General features: G+C 44.5%; 1 protein-coding gene across 1 annotated transcript in view; it reads right to left on the bottom strand.

Annotated features, from left to right (window-relative positions):
* Positions 1-17,552: 17,552 nt before the first annotated feature.
* The window catches only part of LOC122935538 (calpain-13-like), a 78,273-nt gene continuing 72,272 nt past the window's right edge, over positions 17,553-23,553 (bottom strand). Inside the window, exon 23 of the mRNA XM_044291309.1 lies at positions 17,553-18,528. Within this exon, the coding sequence (XP_044147244.1) occupies positions 18,508-18,528 (21 nt within the window). The 3' untranslated portion in view covers positions 17,553-18,507. The remainder of the gene's footprint in view (positions 18,529-23,553) is intronic.

Raw genomic sequence — 23,553 nt, 5'->3', positions numbered from 1 at the left:
GTGCTTTGCTGGTGACACTGTTGGGGATTTATTCAAAATTGAAGGCATACTGAACCAGCATGGCTACCACAGCATCTTGCAGTGGCATGCTATTCCATCCGGTTTGCGTTTAGTAGGACCATAATTTATTTTTCAACAGGACAATGACCCCAAACACACCTCCAGGCTGTGTAAGGGCTATTTGACCATGAAGGAGAGTGATGGGGTGCGCAGCAGATGACCTGGCCTCCACAGTCACCGGACCTGAACCCAATCGAGATGGTTTGGGGTGAGCTGGACCGCAGAGTGAAGGCAAAAGGGCCAACAAGTACTAAGCATCTCTGGTAACTCCTTCAAGACTGTTGGAAGACCATTTCAAGTGACTACGTCTTGAAGCTCATCAAGAGAATGCCAAGAGTGTGCAAAGCAGTATTTAAAGCAAAAGGTGGCTACTTTGAAGAACCTAGAATATGACATATTTTCACTTGTTTCACACTTTTTTGTTATGTATATAATTCCACATGTGTTAATTCATAGTTTTGATGCCTTCAGTGTGAATCTACAATTTTCATAGCCATGAAAATAAAGAAAACTCTTTGAATGAGAAGGTGTGTCCAAACTTTTGGTCTGTACTGTATGTGTGCAGGGCTGGTACTGCCTTTTTGGCAAAGAAATTACAGCTTGGGGCTCTCCAACTTGGCTCGGCACAAGCCATCAGTTTTCTGAAAGGTGCAGAGTCCACCACTTGGAAAGGGAGGGACTGCAACACCAGCAACTTGGCCAGGAGCATGTTCAGCTTCTGCGCCGTTGGATGAGTGCACGCATACTGTTGCCTCTTGGCAATTGCTTCGGTGATCGATTGCTGCCGAAATGACTAACGAGGAGTGGGAGGAGCAGGAACATTAGGACCAGCAGATGATGGGAATAAAAGACAGCTCCCTTCGGCTGAGGTGGTGGAGCCTTGACTGCGTGAAATTGGGTGCGTGCCACTGGGTGATGCAGCAGTTTCTGCGGCAGGCTGGACCACCACATCGGAGCCACAATTCTCCCAGGTCACTTTATGGTGACGCTGCATGTGTTGACGCAGGGCCGTGGTGCCAACATTGGCACCCTGGCCACGCTTCACCTTCTGCCCACAAATTCAGCAAATGGCCATGTTCACCTCCTCCGGCGGCCTAACAAAAAATTGCCACACTGCTGAGTATGGCATTTTCCCCCCAACACTCCGCGCTGACTGCCTGCTACCACTGCCTCCATGAACCCCTGCACCGCTACTTTCCGGGCAGGTAGGCTCCCTCGAAGCGGGTGGTCTACCCTGGGCACGTTTGGCTTCCAACCTCCCAATGCTTTCACCCCGTTGACTCACGGCGACGCTCCCACCGTGCTGGCTCAGACGCTGCCTCACGCGCAAGCTGCCACCCTCTTCTCCTAATGATGATGATAAAACCCCTTTTTCACCCAGCTCCCAAGTGCGATCAGATACATCATCATCATCATCCACTACTGTCTGCATGTCACTGATGTCCCCCTCAACTGTCTCAGGGTCAGAAGCCTGACCGCTAGCAACACCTGCTCCCACTACTTGCCTGCCTACCGGAGGAAGCAGCGGATCTCTACTGCAGATTCTGGATGGGCAGTAGCTGCTGACTGTCCTCTAGTAGCTCGCCCTCGCTGAAAAGTGCTAAGGGGAACAGAAAATGACAGAGGCAGGGGTGTCTGATGTCACTTGTGACGAAGTCGAAGACCAAGTCAACTAGTCAAGCACCGCTTGGTTGCCGGTCAAGACACGACCGCTAGATGACACTGGGAGCTCAGGCCTCTCCCTGCGACTCCTGCTGCCACCCCCCTTCTTCTGCTGACTGAGACAGAAACATTTGGGCCACTGGCGTTCCCTTTGGAGGGACTGTCACCTGTCTGTCTGACATACTGTATAATAAAAGAAAATTTTTATTTAAAATAATACCCCCAAAAAAAGGCTGTAGTACAATGTAATTTCACTGCAGAATGGCAATTAAGACATATATTTTTTCCGATTAATAAATCACCCCCCAAAAAAATTATATTCACAATAAAAAATAAATTCACCGCAGAACGGATAATAGGAAGTAGGTTTATTTCCCTTCAATACATACCGTAAATGGCTGTAGTACAATGTAACTTCACCGCAGAACGGCAATTAAGACATACCGTATATTGTTTCTGATTAATAAACCCCCACCCCCCCCAAAAAAAAATAGCAATCACAATTTACTGCAGAACGGATAATAGGAAGTAGGCTTATTTCCTTTTAATACACCCCGTAAATGGCTGTAGTACAAAGTAACTTCACAGCTGAACGACAATTATGACATATATTTTTTCCTTTTTTTTTCTATTAATACATCCCCCCCCCCCAAAATGTAAAACAATATAAAATTAACGCAGAACAGCTAATTAAAACACCCCATAAAACACCCCGGGCCCAGCACCGCTGGGGTGCCCAACGCCGACCCGAACGCCCACATACTGCGGTGGGGCATGGGAGCGCATAGCTCCCTGTCCCGTCGCCGATCACCGCCATAGGCTTCAGGCCTAGTAGGCCTGAGGCCTATGTGGTAGTGAAATCCCGGCGCAGGCGTGCGTGATGACGTCATTGCATGCCTGTGCCGGGACGCAGCACTGCCTCATCCCGCCTTCCTCCGCGAGCAAACGCCTGGCCCTGGACATAGGGGAGTATTTAGCTTTTAATTTTTTTTTTCATTTTTTTTTTTTATTTCATGTGCCTACTTTGGGGGACATGTGGGGGGTGGGGGGTCGGGGACAAACATTAGGACATATTAAGAGACATCAAGTACATGGGGAAGAGAATGTGGGGGCTGTGGGGCCAAATTATTATGGGAGGGAATACTATGTGGGGACAAATTACTGTGTGGGGACAAATTATTATGAGAGGGATTACTATGTGGGGGCAAATTATTATATGGGGCAGTGTGGGGACAAATTATTATGGAAGGGGCTACTATGTTGGGCAAATTACTATATGGGGCAGTGTGGGGGCAAATTATTATTGGAGGGACTACTATGTGGGGGCAAATTACTATATAGGGCAGTGTGGGGGCAAATTACTATGTGGGGGCAGTGTGGGGGAATCTATTATGTGGGGACAGTGTGGGGTAATTTCTATGTGGGGACAGTGTGGGGTAATTTCTATGTGGGGACAGTGTGGGGTAATTTCTATGTGGGGACAGTGTGGGGGAAATTGCTATGTGGGGACAGTGTTGGGAAATTACTATGTGGGGGCAAATTACGATGTGGGAGCAAATTACGATGTGGGAGCAAATTACGATGTGGGGAAAACTATTGTGTGGGGACAGTGTGGGGAAATTACTATATGGGGCAGTGTGGGGGAAATTAATATGTGGGGCAGTGTGGGGGAAATTACTGTATGGGGCAGTGTGGGCGAAATTAATATGTGGGGGCAGTGTGGGGGAAATTAATATGTGGGACAGTGTGGGGGAAATTACTATGTAGGGGAAATTACTGTGTTGGGGCAAACTATTATATGGGGGCAGTTTGGGGGAAATTACTGTGTGGGGGAAAATTACTATGGGGATTACTATATGGGGCAGTGTGGTGGAAATTACTATATGGGGGTGTTGCTATTGGGGAGGCACTGTAGGGGCAATTCTAATTTTTTTGGGGACACTTTACAGAGATTATTGCCTGGAGCACAATATAGGGTGTTATAATTACTCGGAGCACTCTAGGGGACATTATAGCTGCTGTGGACACTATAGGGACATTTGGGTTAATTTATCAAACTGGTGTAAAGTAGAACTGGCTTAGTTGCCCATAGCAGCCAATCAGATTCCACCTTTCATATTTGACAGCTCTTTAGGAAATCCAGTTCTACTTTACACCAGTTTGATAAATGACTATAATTATGTCTATTAGGGTCCCTATTTTTTCAGCAGTATATTACCTGAGGCATTGGGGAGCAAAATGGGCACAGTATTGGGGGTGGCAGCAGGATGACACTGTGGGGACACCAGGATGAGGAGGTTGATGGAAAAATTGAGAAATCTAACGCGTCTGTGTTACAAACTGTAGAGACGAGATGTGGCTGAAAGAATTTGTCATGGTGGTCTGGGTCAAACGGAGGAGAAGAGGAAAGAGAAGGTCTACATGACAGGATATGTCACTGGATGTAACAGGCATGTGGTGCTGTATTCTCCTCCATGTCTTTTTTATTATAATTATATGTATTTTAAATTTGGCGACCCAATTTTTCAGTTTAGGACCCAATTTTGGATATTTTTTTTAGTCTGAAGATGTCATATGGCCTAGGAAGAGACTGTGGCGCCCATGAAGCACCGCAACCTCTTCATACAAAAAAAAACTAAACTAAAATGGAGGGAGGGGCCCAAGTTGGGTAGACGGCCCCAGGCCTATCATGCACTTAATCCGCCCCTGGCTGCATGCATGGCATTGTGGGTGATCCCTCGTTCCCAGAGTTCTTTGCTCCATGTGCTAACATGTGCAGCAGCCATTTTAGGAAAAAATGCCATTCGTTACCATGAAGCGTGAGGAAATTCGGCTTCGGAGCGAATCAAATTTTTCCTGAAATTCGGATCGAATTCCACTTCGTCAACTTTGATTCGCCCATCTCTACATACAATATACAGTATATTTATTTATTTTGCACATTTATATAGCACTTTGCAGACATTATCATCACTCGGAGTCCCCAGTGGGGCTCACAATGTAAGGTCCCTATCAGGATGTCTTTGGAGTGTGGGCGAAAACCGGAGAACCCGGAGGAAACCCACGCAAACACGTCCATCACTTTTACATGTATCAACTAGAGTAAAACATACAACCATCGGACACTGGAATTGCAGGGTATTTACCCCTTGTTGCCCCCTAGTTTCTGGTACTAACACCTCCAAATGCACGATGCACTTCCCATTAATTTCAAAGGGGCTTCTGAAAATAGCCGTGCACGCTGATCTGCTATTTTCGGCACTCCCAAAGAAATTAATAGAGGGCAGCCGCGCATGCGCGGTGCGCCCTCCTTCACTTTGCAGGCTCCGTTCTAGAGATACTGTAGGTCTGGATCCCTGAGGTGTGACCCACACCAATAAGACATTTCCTAGCAATATGCCCCCAATGCATGAGATGACACAACCCCTTTAAGGATTACGAGGATTTCATACACTCTCTAGAGCTGCCCTGAATCTGCTCCAATATATGGATGACACAACATGTTATGGTAACCAGGAAGATCTGGAAGAACTGGATTTACGTGTTCCTGCCCTGTAGGTTTTGTTTTTAGGATCTATTTCAACTTCTAGGATTTATTTTACTTGTGTTGCATCTGAGCTCCCGCAATGCACCTCCGCCTGATATCAGGACAATATTAATTGTCACTAGAGATCAACGAATCGAAGTGGAATTTGTTACGAATTTCAGGAACAATTCGATTCGCACCGAACGCGAATTTCCTTGCGCTTCGTGGTAACGAATATCATTTTTCCTAAAATGGCTGCTGCACGTGTGAGGACATGGAGAAAGGAAATGTAGGAAGGCGGGATCACCCATAATGCAATGCATGCAGCCAATCAGCAGCCAGCCAGTCCTGTGATGTCATAGCCCTATAAATAGCGGCAGCCATCTTAGATTCTGACATTCACCAGCGTACTTTGTGCAGGGAGAGACGTGTCTGCAGGCGCTATGGACAGTGCTAAAAAAAAAAGTAATTGTGCTACGAAAAAACAATTTACAAGTGCAGGGAAAGATTTTTCAAGGTGTAGGGAAATGATAGGGAGGAATCGTTCCACGGCATTTATGTTGAACAGGGTTCAGTAGGGGAGGTTACAGCCTGGGTAATAGGAACAATCAGTCTTATTTGCCCTTGTGCGGTGAAGTTATATGTTCTATAGCATTTCTTAGCTTGTATTAGTGGGAAAAAAAGAGCTTGATGGGTTAGGCCGTTGTGTGGTGAAGTGCGAAAATTACAGCCCTTTTTGTCATGTATTAGTGGTGAAATACAAATATATTCGCCGTTCCTCGTTGCACTTATCTGTTGAAAAACCATTTGTGTAAAAAAAAGAAAAAAAATCAGGGCCTAATTGCCATTCAGCGGTGCAGTGAGATATTTTACAGCCCAGTTTGCCGTGTATTACTGGCGAAATACAAATATATTCGCCTTTCATAATTGCACTTATCTGTTGAAAAGCCTTTTGTGTAAAAATAGAAAGAAATTAGGGCCTAATAGCCGTTCAGCGGTGCAGTGAGATATTTTACAGCCCACTTTGCCGTGTATTACTGGCGAAATACAAATATATTCGCCGTTACTCGTTGCACTTATCTGTTGAAAAGCCTTTTGTGTAAAAATAGAAAAAAAATTAGGGCCTAATAGCTGTTCAGCGGTGCAGTGAGATATTTTACAGCTCAGTTTGCCGTGTATTACTGGCGAAATACAAATATATTCGCCGTTCCTCGTTGCACTTATCTGTTGAAAAGCCTTTTGTGTAAAAATAGAAAAAAATTAGGGTCTAATAGCCGTTCAGCGGTGCAGTGAGATATTTTACAGCCCAGTTTGCTGTGTATTACTGGCGAAATGCAAATATATTCGCCGTTCCTCGTTGCACTTATCTGTTGAAAAGCCTTTTGTGTAAAAATAGAAAAAAATTAGGGCCTAATAGCCGTTCAGCGGTGCAGTGAGATATTTTACAGCCCAGTTTGCCGTGTATTACTGGCGAAATACAAATATATTCGCCGTTCCTCGTTGCACTTATCTGTTGAAAAGCCTTTTGTGTAAAAATAGAAAAAAATTAGGGCCTAATAGCCGTTCAGCGGTGCAGTGAGATATTTTACAGCCCAGTTTGCAGTGTATTACTGGCGAAATACAAATATATTCGCCTTTCCTCGTTGCACTTATCTGTTGAAGAGCCTTTTGTGTAAAAATAGAAAAAAATCAGGGCCTAATAGCCGTTCAGCGGTGCAGTGAGATATTTTACAGCCCAGTTTGCCGTGTATTACTGGCAAAATACAAATATATTCGCCGTTCCTCGTTGCACTTTTTCGCGGGCTGGACCGAATTACGTAGTGGTGAAATTTTTACAGGCGCAGGCTGATACAGGCTTTTTTGGGGAAAATTGATGGGTGATAGTAGACTTTCTTCTGTATGAACCGAATTCCATTATCCTTACATTGGTGACATTTTTTTTATTTCAACCATGTTTTCTTCAGGAAAATTGTACACAGTGATTGTACACCTTCTTCTGCGGGCTGGACTGAATTTACGTAGTGGTGAAATTTTTTATGGGAAACTGGCTTTTTTGGGAAAGTTGATGGGTGATAGTAGAGTAGATAGTAGAGTGGTCAGCCCAATCCTCAGATCTTAATCCAATACTTGTGGGGTGACATAAAAAAAGTAGTTTCTGAGGCAAAACCAAGAAATATAGAAGAACTGTGGAATGTAGTCCAATCATCCTGGGCTGGAATACCTGGTCACAGGGGCCAGACGTTGGTGACTCCGAGCAGCACAGACGTCCAGCAGTTCTCAGAGACAGCGGTTATACAACTAAATATTAGTGAAGGGATTCAAAGGAAAGCAAAATCTTCAAACATTTCTCAGTTTATATAGTGAATGTTTGAGTTTGTAAAGAAGAATACAAACACTGCTATTTTTTTGAACAGTCTAATAGTCAATTTGATATATTTTTCTTCATGTTTTGATTTGGAACAGAATGTGTAGTGTTCCCAATGCATTTGTGTATATGGGAATAAAAGATATTAGACGGATTTTGAGCTTTATTCACTTTTATAAACACACTGCTATTATTTTGTTAAATAAATGTTGTTTTTTCTCGCCCGTTAAAAACAAAAAAAATTGGTTTGTGATTTGGTAGCCCAAAGCAGGAGTGGGTACAAAACACAGAAGACATGCAACTATTCCGTTCACATGTCATCTCTGTTTTGGATCCACTCCTGTTTTTTTTGATTTAGCAATACTGATGGATTACTGACCAAATACTGACCGAGTGAAGGCGGATGCTCCACAGACAGGATCCGTTTTTTGGGGGTTATTGTTCTATTGGATTAGTGGAAGGACAAAATAATCAGTGACGTCAACACAAACTTACTGACACCCTCTCCACTCTGTCGGGGGGCTCTACTTGTATAAGCGTTTAATAGAACAGGTTCTGTAGACATCTATGTGGAATCAGCTGACGACCAGCGATGAGTGGCAGGGGCAATATTCGAATTTGCGATATTTCGCGAATATTCGTCATATGTTCGCGAATTCGTGATCTCCAGTCATTTTTTTCTTGATTGCGAAAATCGGCAATCGGAAAATTTGATATAAAAATTGGCGATCAACACTACTCCTAAAGTCAAAGATATTGCAGCCTTCTCATTGGCCCACAAGCTAGAAGCAGAGAGGGATCAAGGGTACTGAATATTCACAATTACGAAGATATAGCACTATATTCTAGATATTCGCGAATTCTCAAAGTGCCGATATTCGCGATAAAAATTCTCGATTAGAATATTTGCGATCAACAGTACTGATGACGGAGTAAAAGGAGTGCGCTTCTTCTTGGCGCTAACATTGACCTGTAAGGCTGAGTTCACACTGGAGTTATTTGGTCAGTTTTGGCCCCGTGACTGCCCAAATAAGTGAAGTGTGCAGTGATTCTACGAGCGACGCCTGTCATCTGCATGTCATATGGACTCAGTATTATTTCACTACCACAGCAGACTCCTTATGCGTGTTACTGCAAGGCACAGTGTTCTACACCGCTATACAGGCTCTCTGCAGCCAGGAAATAGCCATTTTTTTATGTAATTCGCTGCGAATTTATACGTATGGAACCAAATTTTTCCCCAAAAATTGGGCGTACCGGCGAATCGATTTTTTTTTTGAATTCACTCATCTCTAATTGTCACTTTCAGGTTGACTGACTAAGAAAACATCCTGTATTTAAAGGGCATCTGTCAGCAGTTTTGTACTTATGACACTGGCTGACCTGTTACATGTGCACTTGGCAGCTGAAGGCATCTGTGTTGGTCCCATGTTCATATGTGTCCGCACTGCTGAGAAAAATGAAGTTTTAATACATGCAAATGAGCCTCTAGGAGCAACGGGGGCGTTACCATTACACCTAGAGGCTCTGCTCTCTCTGCAACTGCCGCACCCTCTGCACTTTAATTGACAGGACCAGGCAGCATAAATATGACACACCTGGTCCTGTCAATCAAAGTGCAAAGGACGCAGCAGATGTAGAGAGAGCAGAGCCTCTAGGTGTAACGGTAACGCCCCTGTTGCTCCTAGAGGCTCATTTGCATATATTAAAACATCATTTTTCTCAGCAGTGCGGGCACATGTGAACATGGGACCAACACAGACGCCTTCCGCTGCCAAGTGCACATGTAACAGGTCAGCCAGTGTCATAGGTACAAACCTGCGGACAGATGCCCTTTAAGAAACAGAACAAAGTAAATGAAAAAGCAAACAATTTGCAGACTTTATTTTTTATGTAACATTATACCATGGGATATTGCAAAATGTTACGTAATAGCAGAGTAAACCTGCCATTCAAAGAAAGATTAGAGGAAGATTGTCGAAATCGCAGCCATGTTATAACCAGAATGACCTGGAAGAACTGGATTTTCATGTTCCCGCCCTGTATATTTAGTTTTTCTAGGATCTCTTTTTACTTGTTTTTATGGTGATTTAACTTTTACGTACTTCCAGACTTTATTTACTTAAAGTGAAAATTCTACTTTCTACAAAAATTTCCTAATAACTATTTTTAAACAAATTGAGTAAATCTGTAAATCCTTTACTTGCATAGAACACTTAGCTCCACCCCAATCGGTCATGTAACCTAACAGCTTCTGAGCTCCCACAATGCACCGCTCCCTAATACCAGGACAATGCTAATCGTCTCTTCTAGTGTGAAAGGGCAATAAAACATCCTGTAATTAAGAAACATAACAAGATAAGAAAAGCATAAAATTGGCAGAGTGACTTCATTCTTTCGGTAGAATTATACTGTGGAATATTGCAACATGTTACTTACGAGCAAAGTTCTCCTTTAGGCCTCATGCACACGGCCGTATCGTGCTCGCAAACAGTGGGTCCGCAATATGCGGGCACCGGCCATGTGCTCCCCGCATCACGGATGCGGTGCGGAAAGGAGGCACGGAACCACTACGGAGTGCTTCCGTAGTGTGTCTGTCCGTGCCTCTGCACCGCAAAAATATGTTCTATTTTTTTGCGGTGCGGGCGGATCACGGACCCATTCAAGTTGAATGGGTCTCGATCCATCCCGGCCGTCGCACGGACGTTGCTCGTGCACTAGGGCCGTGTGCATGAGGCTTTCAAATCAGTAACCCCGCCTTTTAAAGGAGCCTTACCTACAAATAAAAAAAAGTCTTTAGAAGTTTATTTCCATCTTGTGTCATTACATATGATGACTGGGAATCGTATCTTCTGTGCAGGACACATGAGAAACAGATTGCTCAGGTATTGGAAAAGTGGCGTGAAACGCCTCTTTAAAGGGGAAGTCCCATTTTTCAACCTGAAGGAGATCAGCTGCGTACCTTGAACTGAAAACCTTCCCCATGTGCAGATGTACACTTGTCAGCATATTTCAATCCTTTTGGTCCTATCTTCATCTGTGCCCCCAATATGGAGAAATTAGCATTTGAACTTGAAGCTAATGAGCCCCTTGGTGCAACTAGGGCGTTACTGTTGCATCCAAAGCTCCACTCAACTTCTTTCCTTGCTGTGCTCTCACTACTTTGACTGACAGAGCCAGGTTTACTTGCAATGTTCCGCCCCCAGGCTCAGGGTTAGGAATACCAAGTGGTGATGTGGCCTGAATAGTTTGTGTGTCGTGGTGCTCCTACCTGGATACCATCACTCCCCACGGTTAGGCTTTGTAACATTCAAACAAGAGAGTTGTAGTTGGTGGAGAATAAGTCAAGTCCAGACTTGATGAAGTTCAACAGTTTTACATAAAAAAAAAATTGCATCCAGACAACAACTGATCTTTCTCTCGGTTCCAGCAGGCTTTAGGGTAAACTGGCAGGCAAACTTGAACACCTTGCTTTCTCGCTCTGCTGTGCTAAGCTCTGGCTTCAGTATGGTTTCTGGACTTTCTAGCAGTTCTGGTACCTTTGAGTGGGGTGCCTTTGGCCGTTGACCCCCTCGTAATACTGAGTCTATAAACTGCAATGAGTCGTGGTGCTCTATGAGCTGCTTCTCCTGGAAGACTCCTGCTGCAGGAGTAAGAGATGCTCCCCTCACTGCACCATGTCTTGTCTCCTTCCAACTCACAACTCCACATAGCTTCCTTCAACTCTTCCCTTGGTAGAAAGCCGGACTAGCCCACTTCAGCCCAAAAGGGTGGAGAATGGAATGGTAAGTTCCATTCTATCTAAAGATCTTTCTCTGCCAGATACACTGCCACCTGCTGGACAACCAGGCACAATACATAGTAACATAGTACATAAGGCCGAAAAAAGACATTTGTCCCTCCAGTTCGGCCTGTTATCCCGCAAGTTGATCCAGAGGAAGGCAAAAAAAAAAAAACTGTGAAGTAGAAGCCAATTTTCTCCACTTTAGGGGAATAAAAAATTCCTTCCCGACTACAATCAGAATAACTCCCTGGATCAACGACCCCTCTCTAGTAGCTATAGCCTGTAATATTATTACGCTCCAGAAATACATCCAGGCCCCTCTTGAATTCCTTGTACTCACCATCACCACCTCCTCAGGCAGAGAGCTCCATAGTCTCACTGCTCTTACCGTAAAGAAGTTACGTAGCAATGTCATTAAGGCACAATACCAAAGGACCTGGAATCAAATACACAGATGACATTATTGGTTAGCCATTAGAGACTTCAGCAGGGTGTAGGAATGGTAGTGCCCGCTCTGAGGTGCTACATACTCACATCTGCCCATGAAGTCTCATGGCAGTGCATTTGGTGCATGCACAGCACATGGCTGATAAGATGCAGAAGTGTGGGGGTGCCCTCTGTGCATTGTGTACCCTAATGAGCCACATGGTCTTAATGGGACAATTAAAAGGGTATGACTGGCAATAATTGGCTGAAAATTTAAAACAAGTTTTGCATAGCCTAAAAGCAACCATGAGCTCTAGGACCCAGGAGAAAGGAGGCAAGCACATTGTCAGTCGCAGGAGCGTTACCCAGCACTTATTTAACATAGGATCTAGCATACATGGGTTGCATATGTATTTCCATAAACACAGGTGTGCAAGACTCTACTACTCCCTCTAGTGGTAGAAAATGTTACTACAGCAATGATAAGTTTGACACCAAGTACTGTTTGTTTACCCCCAGTTTATAGATGGGTATCGGGCAAATGCTACGCATGTCAATAAAGCATCAAAAGCAAGCAAAACATGATAAAAACTAATTAGACAAGACCTTTGTGCAAAGACAATGAGAACGACGCTTCTGTCGCCCTTGTAATTCATTCCATGCTTCACGACTCAGGATTAGCATTCAGATGCATGCCATGCAGTCAGTGTTTCCAAACTTAATGAGAATTGTGCAAACAGCAGGGTGTAGTTTTAGGCATTTTACAATTATCATCAAGTTGTGAAAGTTAATGTCCCCTTGGATTCTGTAAAATTGCATTTGCATGATTAGAATGAGAATGCGATTCGTTGCAGCAGCGCTGATGATTTACAATTCCCATCCAAAAACCTAATCTCATTATTTCAGGTTACACCATCTCCGTGTCTGACGCTGGAGATAAACCAGTTGTGATAGTGGGGAATTTTTTATTTTTTTATTTTTTTATTTTTTATTTTTTTACTTTAATTTAGCTGCATAAAAGTAAAATGTGGAATTTATGCTTTCTGCAGTTTTGAAAACAGAAAAAATTTGCAAAAAAATGTATGAAATGCTAAAAATTGTTTAATTTATTATTTTTAAGATGGGTACAGTGACAGCTACTAAAAGCCCCCTCAAAAGAAAGCTGGTTCCTCCAGTCTGCCACATGCACTGTGCTCTTAAAGGGAAGTACAATAGTGATGAGATTTCCTCAGGATAGGTCAGCAATGTCTGATCAGTGGGGGCGTCTGACTCCTGGCACCGCCACCGATCATCTCTTCGAAGAGGCCAGGATGCTCCAGTGAGTGCTCTGGCCTCCTCATAGCTTACCAAGCTCAGCGCCATCCATTGTATAGTGGCTGTGCTTGGTACTGCAGCCCAGGAACATTCACGCAAATGAAAATGAGCTGCGCCTAGGTCATGTGACTGATATACGTGATGTCACTGGCCTAGGAAGGGGTCCCAGTGCTGACCGGAGCGCCACGACCTCTTCAAACAGCTGATCAGCAGTTGTGCTGGAAATCGGACCCCCCACTATAATGCAGATAGGTTATCAGTATTGTACTCCCAGAAAAAAAACCTTTAAGGGTCCATTTACATGTCCGTGTGTGTTTTGTGGATCCACAGATCCGCAAAACACGGATACTGGCAATGTGCGTTCCGAATTTTGCGGACCTTAATAGAAAATGCCTAATCTTGTCTGCAATTGCGGACAAGAATAGGACATGTTCTATTTTTTTCGGGAACGGAATTGTGGACCCGGAAGTGCAGATCCGCAATTCTGAATCCGGGCAGCACATCGTGCGGCCCCATAGAAATGAATGGGTCCGCAATTCCGTTCCGCAAAATGCGGAATGAAATTGCGGACGTGTGAATGGGGTCTAATACTGATAAAACTGAAAATATAGGAGGAATCAGCCATAAGGGAGTAGAGAGCTCTCTATTACCAGCATTAAATGAAGGGGGCGGGAAGAACAGGAAGTCAGCGAGGTGCAGTTTTAGCCAATCCCTGCAGAGCAGGAAGTGATGTCAGAGAACATGCAGCCATAACGGTATTTCTAATTTAATCAGGGTACAAATGAAACGTTCTGCAGCTTTTCATTACATTTAGGCCTCATGCACACGACCGTTGTTGTGTTCCGTTCCGCAAAATGGGGTTCCGTTGTTCCGTGATCCGTGTCCGTTTTTGTTTCCGTGTGTCTTCCTTTATTTTTGGAGGATCACCAGACATGTGAAGGAAAGTAAAAAAAAGTCTAAGTCAAGTTTGCCATGCAAATGATAGGAAAAAAACAGACGCGGACGACAATCTTGTGTGACTCCGCGTTTTTTCACGGTTCCATTGACTTGAATGGGTTCGCAAACCGTTTTCCGTGAAAAAAATAGGACAGGTTATATTTTTTTGACGGACTGGAACCACGGATCACGGACGCGGATGACAAATAGTGCATTAACCGAGTTTTCAACGGACCCATTGAAAGTCAATGGGTCCGCATAAAATCACGAAAAACGGAACAACGGACACGGAATGAAACAACTGTCGTGTGCATGAGGCCTTATAGTGCAAGTCCTCACCAGTTCAAGATATTATCTTGCTGTCAGTGAATGAGATGTTATGTTTCCATTCAGAGACAGTAAACCTGTCCAGAGCTAGTCCTGCTCCAAGCTGAGAAGTGGAGACAATTGTATCCAGTCTAGACAATGCTCTGTGATCTCCAGACTGATACATTGTAGCAAACTAGCAGAGGGACGTGTGTCTAGACTGGATACAATTGTATCCACTTCTCAGCTGATACCAGTACTGGCTACAGGCTTACTGCCTCTGATTGTTCTCATTCACTGCTAGCAAACAGGGATCTTGAATGGAATTATCTTGAATTATGGAGATTTTAGGTTTCTTATCTACTAGTGTATCAGTCCAGGAACTTCTGCAGAGATCGGGGGCTGTCTGCGGGACGGGGCAGTGGATTTCGGACACTTTTCACATTTTCGTTTATTTTCCTATATTTTTTCACCCCAGTTGTCCCTGGTACATGTTGATTCATATGCCGGATCCATCCATTCTCGCTGCTGTTTGCTCTGGTTTAGGTGGTTTATTATGGCAGCGGCTCAAATAAATATTGTCCATCAGAAAAGGATTAGAAATTGAGTCCATTTCAACCCGAGATTACTGCTGTTAGCAGAGGCGTGTATAGCAAATGCTGAAAAACCGTTCAGCTTCTCTTCCCATAAGTCTTGTGCCCTCTGAATGTGCAGGGTAAAGGGGAGCCAAAGCCGCTCTATTAACCCCCTGGCACATGTAGTAGCGCAGCTAACACCAACCGTCAAACATGCAGCAGGTGGCACCAAGCATAATACACATACACAGTGGCTACAAGTTGTGTATTACAGCTGACGTGGGATCAAAGGTGACTCCAATCCCGGAAGTTTAACCATTAAGATGACACGGTCAATAGAGACCTTTGGAAGTAAGATTTTTATTTTATTTTTAAAGTTATGGCTCTTAGGATATAGCAACAGAAAAATAAATGATTTACAAAAAAAGAAAACCCTAGGTAAATTTGGTATTGCAACCTCTATAAATTGCTTTAAAGAGCATCTATCAGCAGGATCTAAACTAAACTAAATATTAAAGCAGGTATAATAGCAAATAGATCCGTTGTATATGTCTGTAGAAAAAGTAAATTTAACTCATATTCAACTGTGCAGTTAAGTGCACTGAGGGCGGGTCCAAGCCACTCAGTGCACATGTGCTCCTCCTGCTTCCTCTGCCTTTGCTTCTTGATTGATAGCGCCAGGTTCCTTCATAGTCATGGCCCTGGAGGAGCATGCGTGTACAGAGTGACTTGGGCTCGTCACTCGGTGCATATGGATTTAAATGACTTTTTCTCCAGAAAGAAGCAGCTAATCATTTTAATCATCAGGACCAGGTATTATGTCCGGTTTAATAGGGTTGATCCTGCTGAGAGATGCTCTTTAAAGAGGCCTCGCACTTCAGCAAGTGGCATTTATCATGTAGAGAAAGTTAATACAAGGCACTTACTAATGTATTGTGATTGTCCATATTGCCTCCTTTGCTGATTCATTCATTTTTCCATCACATTATACATTATAGGTATCCAGGGGTTACGACCACCCTGCAATCCAGCAGCAGTGGTCGTGCTTGCACACTATAGAAACAAGCACCAACCTCTCTGGTCACAGGGACTGCAAAAGTGCGCATAGGCTGGTGTGCAAGCACCGGTGCTGGATTGCAGGGTGGCCATAACCCAACCAGTGTACAATGCAATGGAAAAATTAATCCAGCCAGCAAGGGAGGCAATATGGACAATCACAATACATTAGTAAGTGGCTTGTATTCACTTTCTCTACATGATAAATGTCACTGGCTGAAGTGAGAGGACCCCTTTAATATTTATGTAAGGATACAGTCAAGCTGGGGTTACAGGATGACATATGCGTCACCACTTACGTGAACCATTGGCGTCAGTAAAGGCTTAACTGGCTGGTAATGTGGTGAAGGTTGGGCAGAGTCACAGGTCAGTATGGGGGATAGGATGCTTTTGTGCCTATATAACCTAGCATGTTCCCCAGAGGGAATCCATAGAAGTGCAGGCAGAGATCATGGTCAGAGGCAGAAGACGGACTCAGCACTAGTGTGAGCTGGGAGACACGGCAGATTCCTGCATGTAGCTAGCTAGCAGTGGAAGTCAGAGTCATTTACTAGAAAGGTGTGCCACCTCAGGTCCTAGATAAGGCAAAGACACAGAAGAACACCACAGAGATGTAGAATCCAGCACTTAGGGGTACAAAGAAGTCATCACTTTCTGATAGCAGCCAAGACGTGTAGAGAAGACCCGTCTGCGACCAAGACCAGCCAGCCTTCCTGCAAGTAAGTTGTGCAGTGATATGTGTTGTGAGAAGTGGGATACCGTGGCTGTAAAGGAACAGTATAGAGTGTGCTGGTGAGAATAAAGAAACTGCAACCTTTGAGCTCCTGTCAGAGGCTGTCCATATTGTGCAACACCATGCAGAGATACCATGGTACAAGCTGCAACTTTGCTATCCCCACTGCTGCCCCCTTGAGGAGACTCCAACCAGAGTGTCAGCGCTCAGGGACATTGGGTGAACCTCAAGCCAAGTGAGAGACCAAGCTGTTGCCTCTTAAAAGGAATCTGTCGCCTTGATTTTGGACTATTTTCCACAGTAATATATGAGAAGCACTGGACATTTCTCCAATGTCAGTGCTCAAAGCTGCATTGAAATACGCATTCTGGACTGCTGTGCAGTTCTAACATAATGGAGAGGACTCATGTGCGCATGTATGGCTGTCCTGACAATGTATTTCACCACAGTTCTGAGCGCTGACAGCAGAGGAATGGGGACAGTAGAAAAATAAAAATCTGTGATCTGGAGTACCACTCATGTATTACCGTAGACAATGGTCCAAAATCAGGGTTAAGGAATCAGTACTTCTGTTACTGTTCTGTTGCTGAGAACATCAGTAAGCACTAAGCTCGTTGCCACATGTGAGACTGTAACCACTAAATCTGTGGCCTCTTGTAAAACTGTTGTAACTAACTGTCAAGCTTTTTGCGCCACGTGAGACCAGTACATATTCTTGCTGCAAGCTTCATCGGTGTCCAACTGCATTCCTTCCACCATCCTTGAGTGAGGGACCCCAAAGATATGTAGGTAGTTAGAGGTTGTTCCCTCAGACACAAGAGACAATCACATTTTAGCAACAATCAGTTTACTTACATACTAATTCATTATACTGTATCTTAGTGATACACCCGATGTGTCCAGTATACAGCACAATATATACAAGACGCCCATACAATTCTACATGAATGTGCAAACCGATAAAGCCCTTTACATGGACTCTTTTATGGAACCACCTCCTTCAACAGAAGGGCCCAGACTTGCTCATCTGCGTGAATAAACGGTGGTTGCACATTCCCTGATTTTCTAAACTTGCAGAATCTGCAAGCCAAGGACCACCCATGATAAGAAGACCCATGAGATACTGAACTAAGCAACCATGTCATAGAAGTAAGAACTTACATAAATTCCTTGGATGCACGCTATGGCCATAGATTAGGACCTCTTTATCACATGTTGGCATAAACCAAAACTGTTCCTTAATCACAGATTTCAGCCATTTCCAATGATCAGCTAATTTTATTTGTTGCTCGTTTGTCCTTTTGACCTAGCTGGCTGGGACAACAAGTCTTTACTGTTCTGCAGGTCAAGGAACACCAGCGATGAAAGTCGTGTTCATGAAGACCAATGTCTGTGACTTCAAGGAACATTAACAGTCCCCTATGTAGTTGTTGGTACTGGTGGCCCAAACAGCGGTCATCCATGAGGCAGCTGAATTAACTCATATGTCTGAGACCAGATTAAGGAGGGTCTTAATCAATCAAAAAAAAAAATTCTATGCAAGATGTCATTGCACAGATGACATGAAAAGTCCAAGATAGGATTTTTTTTTATGAATCCTATGACACGATACAAAGTAACAGATATAACAGGAAGTCCAGTAATCCAGAACATTGATGGTTCTTGAACTTCTGGCCAGCGATGGTCAGTTTCTGGTGTGGTTTTACTTTTTTTATGAAGAAAACCTTATTCATGCATTCAGCATAAATGCACAAGGCAGAAGTTCTACATCATTAACTGCATCCACTGTAAAAAAAAAAGAAAGAAAAAATATGGTATTATATATATTTATTACTTAATTAAAGAATTTACCATTTGCTTGGTCATGATTTCATTCACTCGCCCATAGCAGTGCATTTCACATTTTGGTTTGGAAGTCCGGGCTCCTTAGACGGATACGTGACAATTCACCTGTTCACTGAATTTAGATGCAACAATGATCGCTGCTTTATGGGAACGAATGATCCCTACTACGATTATTGATCCCCATAGAGTTTTATAGTTTGAGATCAGCATATCTGTGTTTACTCAAAGAGACAAATGATAATTTTGCTTAATTGTCAGGTGATCGTCGGCATCTATATATATATATATAGTAGGGGATCGCTCTCTCACAGGGGATCGGCAATGAATGACTTCTCTCAGACAGCGGGGTTCAAAGTCCACAGGGTGCTTTATTTTTTTTCTTCACCCAGTTAACGTTACTGGGTGATATGAGGTTCCAGCACCACAGAACACAAATACAAAACAAACACCTGCCCGTCTGGGCTCTACCTAATACATAGGTCTCCCTAACTCACCTCTAAGATGCAATTCACACATTACTCAACCATATGGTCCAGCAGCCTCCTGGCTGTGACCACAATAATACCTTGGGCGGATATGGTCCAGGAGTCCTCACGACTCTGACTGTGCAATACCTCTTTCCTCAGGTGTTGCTCGGCCCCCCCAAAACTCAGGCTTGTTGTTCTCCAAACCTCCTGGCTGGGACCACACAGAGCCTCCACAGGCTTCCTTTTCCTATTCCTCTCCCCCTGAGTCATACACAGAGGGTTGTTTTATCCCTAATTAATTATCACCGACTGCCTCACCTGCGATCACCTCAGGTTAAGGCCTCATGCAATATGCGGTCACCAGCTGTGTGCTCCCCGCATCACGGAGGCGGACCCAATCACTTGAATGGGTCCGCAATCTGGAGCTGCGGTGCGGCACGGAACCCCACGGAAGCACTATGGAGTGCTTCCGTGGTGTTTCTGTCCGTGCCTCCACACTACAAAAAAAATAGAACATGTTCTATTTTTGAATGGGTCTCGATCCGTCCCGGCCGCCGCAGGGACATTGCCCGTGCATTGGGGAACGAAAAATTGCGGCCCCCAATGCACGGAACGGCCGCACAACGGCCGTGTGCATGAGGCCTAAACGGAATATGTGCAGTGGAAAGGTGTGTGGACTGAAAGGTCCCACTGCCAAACTTACCAAATAAAAATCCAGCCCATACAACTAACCCAAACAGCTCCAACAACTATGCCTTACTGAAGCAACACCATTTCCGGACTTCATTTTTGCTATTTTTCGGACGCCATTTTAGTGCACTTGTCAGCAGGAAAAAGGCACCAGGGAGATACAGGACAGCGATACAGATGGCTGTGCAGCAGGGGAGGGAGAGGTGTGTCCCTTCCCCTTCCTCTGATAGACTGCAGGCACTAGGCGCAGACGGCACAATGACGTCATCGCGCCGCCTGAGCCCTGAGTCGTACAGCGCTGGACACAGGCCGGAAGAGGCCTGCATCACATCGCTGCCAAGGAGGTAAGTATAAGTGTTTTTTATTTTGCTTTGTTGTCAATACTGGTGGCTACTGGCACATGATAGGGGGCTCTGGCTACTGGCACATGATCGGGGGGGCCCTATGGCTACTGGCACATTAGAGGGGGGCCTATGGCTACTGGCACATTATAGGGGGGCCTATGGCTACTGGCACATTATAGGGGGGGCCTATGGCTACTGGCACATGTTGATGGCGGGGCTCAGGCTACTGGCACATGATGGGGGGGCTATTGGCACATGATAAGGGGGGCTATGGCTAATGGCACATGATAGGGGGGCTCTGGCTACTAGCACATTATAGGGGGGGCCTATGGCTACTGGCACATGATAGGGGGGCTTATGGCTACTGACACATAATGGGGGGGCTCAGGCTACTGGCACATGATAGGGGGGCCTATGGCTACTGGCACATGTTGATGGGGGGCTGAGGCTACTGGCACATGATAGGGGGCCTATGGCTACTGGCACATGTTGATGGGGGGGCTCAGGCTACTGGCACAGGATAGGGGGGCCTATGGCTACTGGCACATGTTGATGGGGGCTCAGGCTACTGGCACATGATAGGGGGGCCTATGGCTACTGGCACATGATGGGGGGTTCTGGCTACTGGCACATGATAGTGGGGGCTCTGGCTACTGGCACATGATATAGGGGGGGCTCTGGCTATTGGCACATGATATAGGGGGGGGCTCTAGCTACTGGCACATGATATAGGGGGGTTCTGGCTACTGGCACATTATTGGGGGAGCTCTGGCTACTGGCACATTATTGGGGGACATCTATGGGGCACTTATTACTGGCACATTGGGGGAACTTATTACTGGCACATTATTGGTGGGGACTATAGGGGCATCTACTGAGGCCACAAAGAACGGTTATTTTATATGGGGGCTCTGTATAGGGGCATTTTATACTGGGACACATTATGGTGGGTACTATGGAGTACTATGGGATCATCAATGGGGGGCACTGAGAAGGGGTATTTTATACTATGGGGTCATCTACGGGGGCCATAAAAAGGGGTATTTTATACCTACAAATTATGGGGGACACTGAGGGCATCTACTGGGGCACTATATATGGGGCATTTTATACTGGTACATTATGGGGGCACTAGGAGGAAGGGGGGAGAGGATTACTATGGGGGCATCTACTGGGGCACTATATAGGGGTATTTTATACTGGCACATTATGGGGGCACTATGGGGACATTATCTCAACTGGGGGCATTACAAGGGTGTAGTTTTTGCACTGTCACATTATAAGGAGAATTATTTCTACTGGGGGGGGCATTATGGTGGGCTTTATTACTCCCCCATGGTATGACCCCCTAGTAGCAGCACCAGCCTCTCTCTGCTCTGCTATCCCTCTGCCCCTTCTCCAAATCCTTATCATGAAATCTTTCTCATTAGGATAAAACACATCAGCTCCGCCGAGCCCCCGGCCAAAGTGTGGAAGTGGCGTCCGAGATCCCCAAGGGTCAAGCCAAGTAATTGTAAGTTTTGATATGAAATATGTTTGTTATACACATATAGCCTACACTGTGCCCCACAATATACAGTTTCTTCTGTAAAAGTCATCAAGTGTCATGAAGGGGGGGGGCCTTATTGTTTTTCGCCCCAGGGCCCCATTTCACCTAGAACCTGCCCTGAGCATGGGGGTCTGATATGAGATCTGGGATTCATTCACATTGGGGGTCTTATCTGAGGTCTCAGTGTGGGGGGTCTTATTCATATTGGGGCTCTTATCTGAGGTCTGGGGGTCATTAAAATTGGGAGTCTGATCTGAGGTTCTGATCTGAGGTCTGATTGGGGGTTATTCACATTGGGGTCTGAGCTGAGGTCTGATTGGGGGTCTGATCTGAGGTCTTATTGGGGTCTTATTAATATTTGGGTCTGAGCTGAAGTCTGATTGAGGGTCTTATTAACATTGTTCATCAAAATACTAAGATCTATCATCAATATTACTTGAGTCCCATTAATCTTCAGCAAAACTAGTTCAAACAACAGAAAGACCCTTAAAAACTCAATCTTTATTAAAGTCACCTAAAAAGACCTTAACGTAGAGCTACATCAGCCCTGGTCAGTAAATACATTTCCGATTGGAAATATATAGCAATAGATGAAAGATAATGACTAGTGGTAGTGAGTGATAGTGAGGTTAGTAATGAAGAGGATACACTATTAAGGGATATCTGTCCCTATAGAGACCCTATTAACCCCTTAGCTCAGAGAGGTCTCCTGATGTCATCTTTCCTCTTTTGATATATACAATATTTATTATTAACATTGGGGGACTTATTGGGGCTCTGAGCTGAGGTCTGATTAACATTGAGAATTCTGATTGGTAGGAATTGGTAGGATCTGCTGTCTAATGAAAAATATTTATTTATTTTTCGCCTCCTCTAAAACGTTGGTGCGTCTTATGGACAAGTGAGTGTTGTAGGGCGAAAAATACGGTATACATGATTACTGCAGCAATACCCACTGTGTGGACACAATTTACCTGTGTGTGTTAAGTTGAAATTGAGTCAAGCCTCAGTCGTCCGTTTATGTATTTTCAGTTTCCGCATGTTCGCAATTCAAATATTTTTTTTGGGGTGCTTTCAATTTAATTAAGCAGCATATATACGTTATTACCGATGCAATACTCATGGTGTGGCAGAAATCTACCTGTGTGTTAATTTGAAATTGAGCGTCAAGCCTCAGTCGCCTGTTTAGTATTTTCAATTTACACACGGTTGGAATATTTTTTTTTTTTTTAATTGTTAAATGTAATTAAACCAGCATGCGTGATTATTACACCAACAGACACGGTGGCACTCAAAATTATATGGGAATGATAACGAATTTAGGCCCAAATCCGTTTCCTATTTTTTAAACGTTTTCAATCAAATTTTTTTTTGGGGGGGGTTATTGATTATATTTAAACTAGCAGCATATACTGTACATGTGTTTACTACATCAAGACACAGGGTAGTGCACAACATTATCTTAGAGGCCCAAAAATGTCTGGGTTACGGAAGGGTTCCAAACGAAAGACCCATAGCCAGAATGTGGGTAGTAGCAGCACCAACTATCTGGCCAGCAGAAGTAGTAGTAGTAGTAGGCTGCAGTTGTTCCTGGCTTCGGAAAGGCGTAACATTATAGTTGAGGAGAAAGAGGATGAGATTGTAGACTGGATGGCTCACTCCTCTCAGTCACAGCAGGATGCCATGGAGGTGACTTCAGAGTCTGACACCATGCTGTGGAGCCAAAGGTTACAGCATTCCTCCTTCTCTTCTTCCTTGCAGCCCCAAAGAAGACTTTCAGTGGAGTCCTCCCAGTCTTTACTGCATATTCCCAGAGGGGCGCCTTCCTTTTTCCTAGGAAGTGGCAAGAAAACCTCATCACACCCTATGGCAGATAGTCAAGAGAGTCTCCCTTTTGACAACTTGTGTGAGAGCA

Source organism: Bufo gargarizans, chromosome 4 (assembly GCF_014858855.1).
Source record: "Bufo gargarizans isolate SCDJY-AF-19 chromosome 4, ASM1485885v1, whole genome shotgun sequence".
Lineage (NCBI taxonomy): Eukaryota > Metazoa > Chordata > Amphibia > Anura > Bufonidae > Bufo > Bufo gargarizans.
Note: the sequence above shows the minus strand (reverse complement) of the source record. Positions and strands in the feature narration are given on the sequence as shown.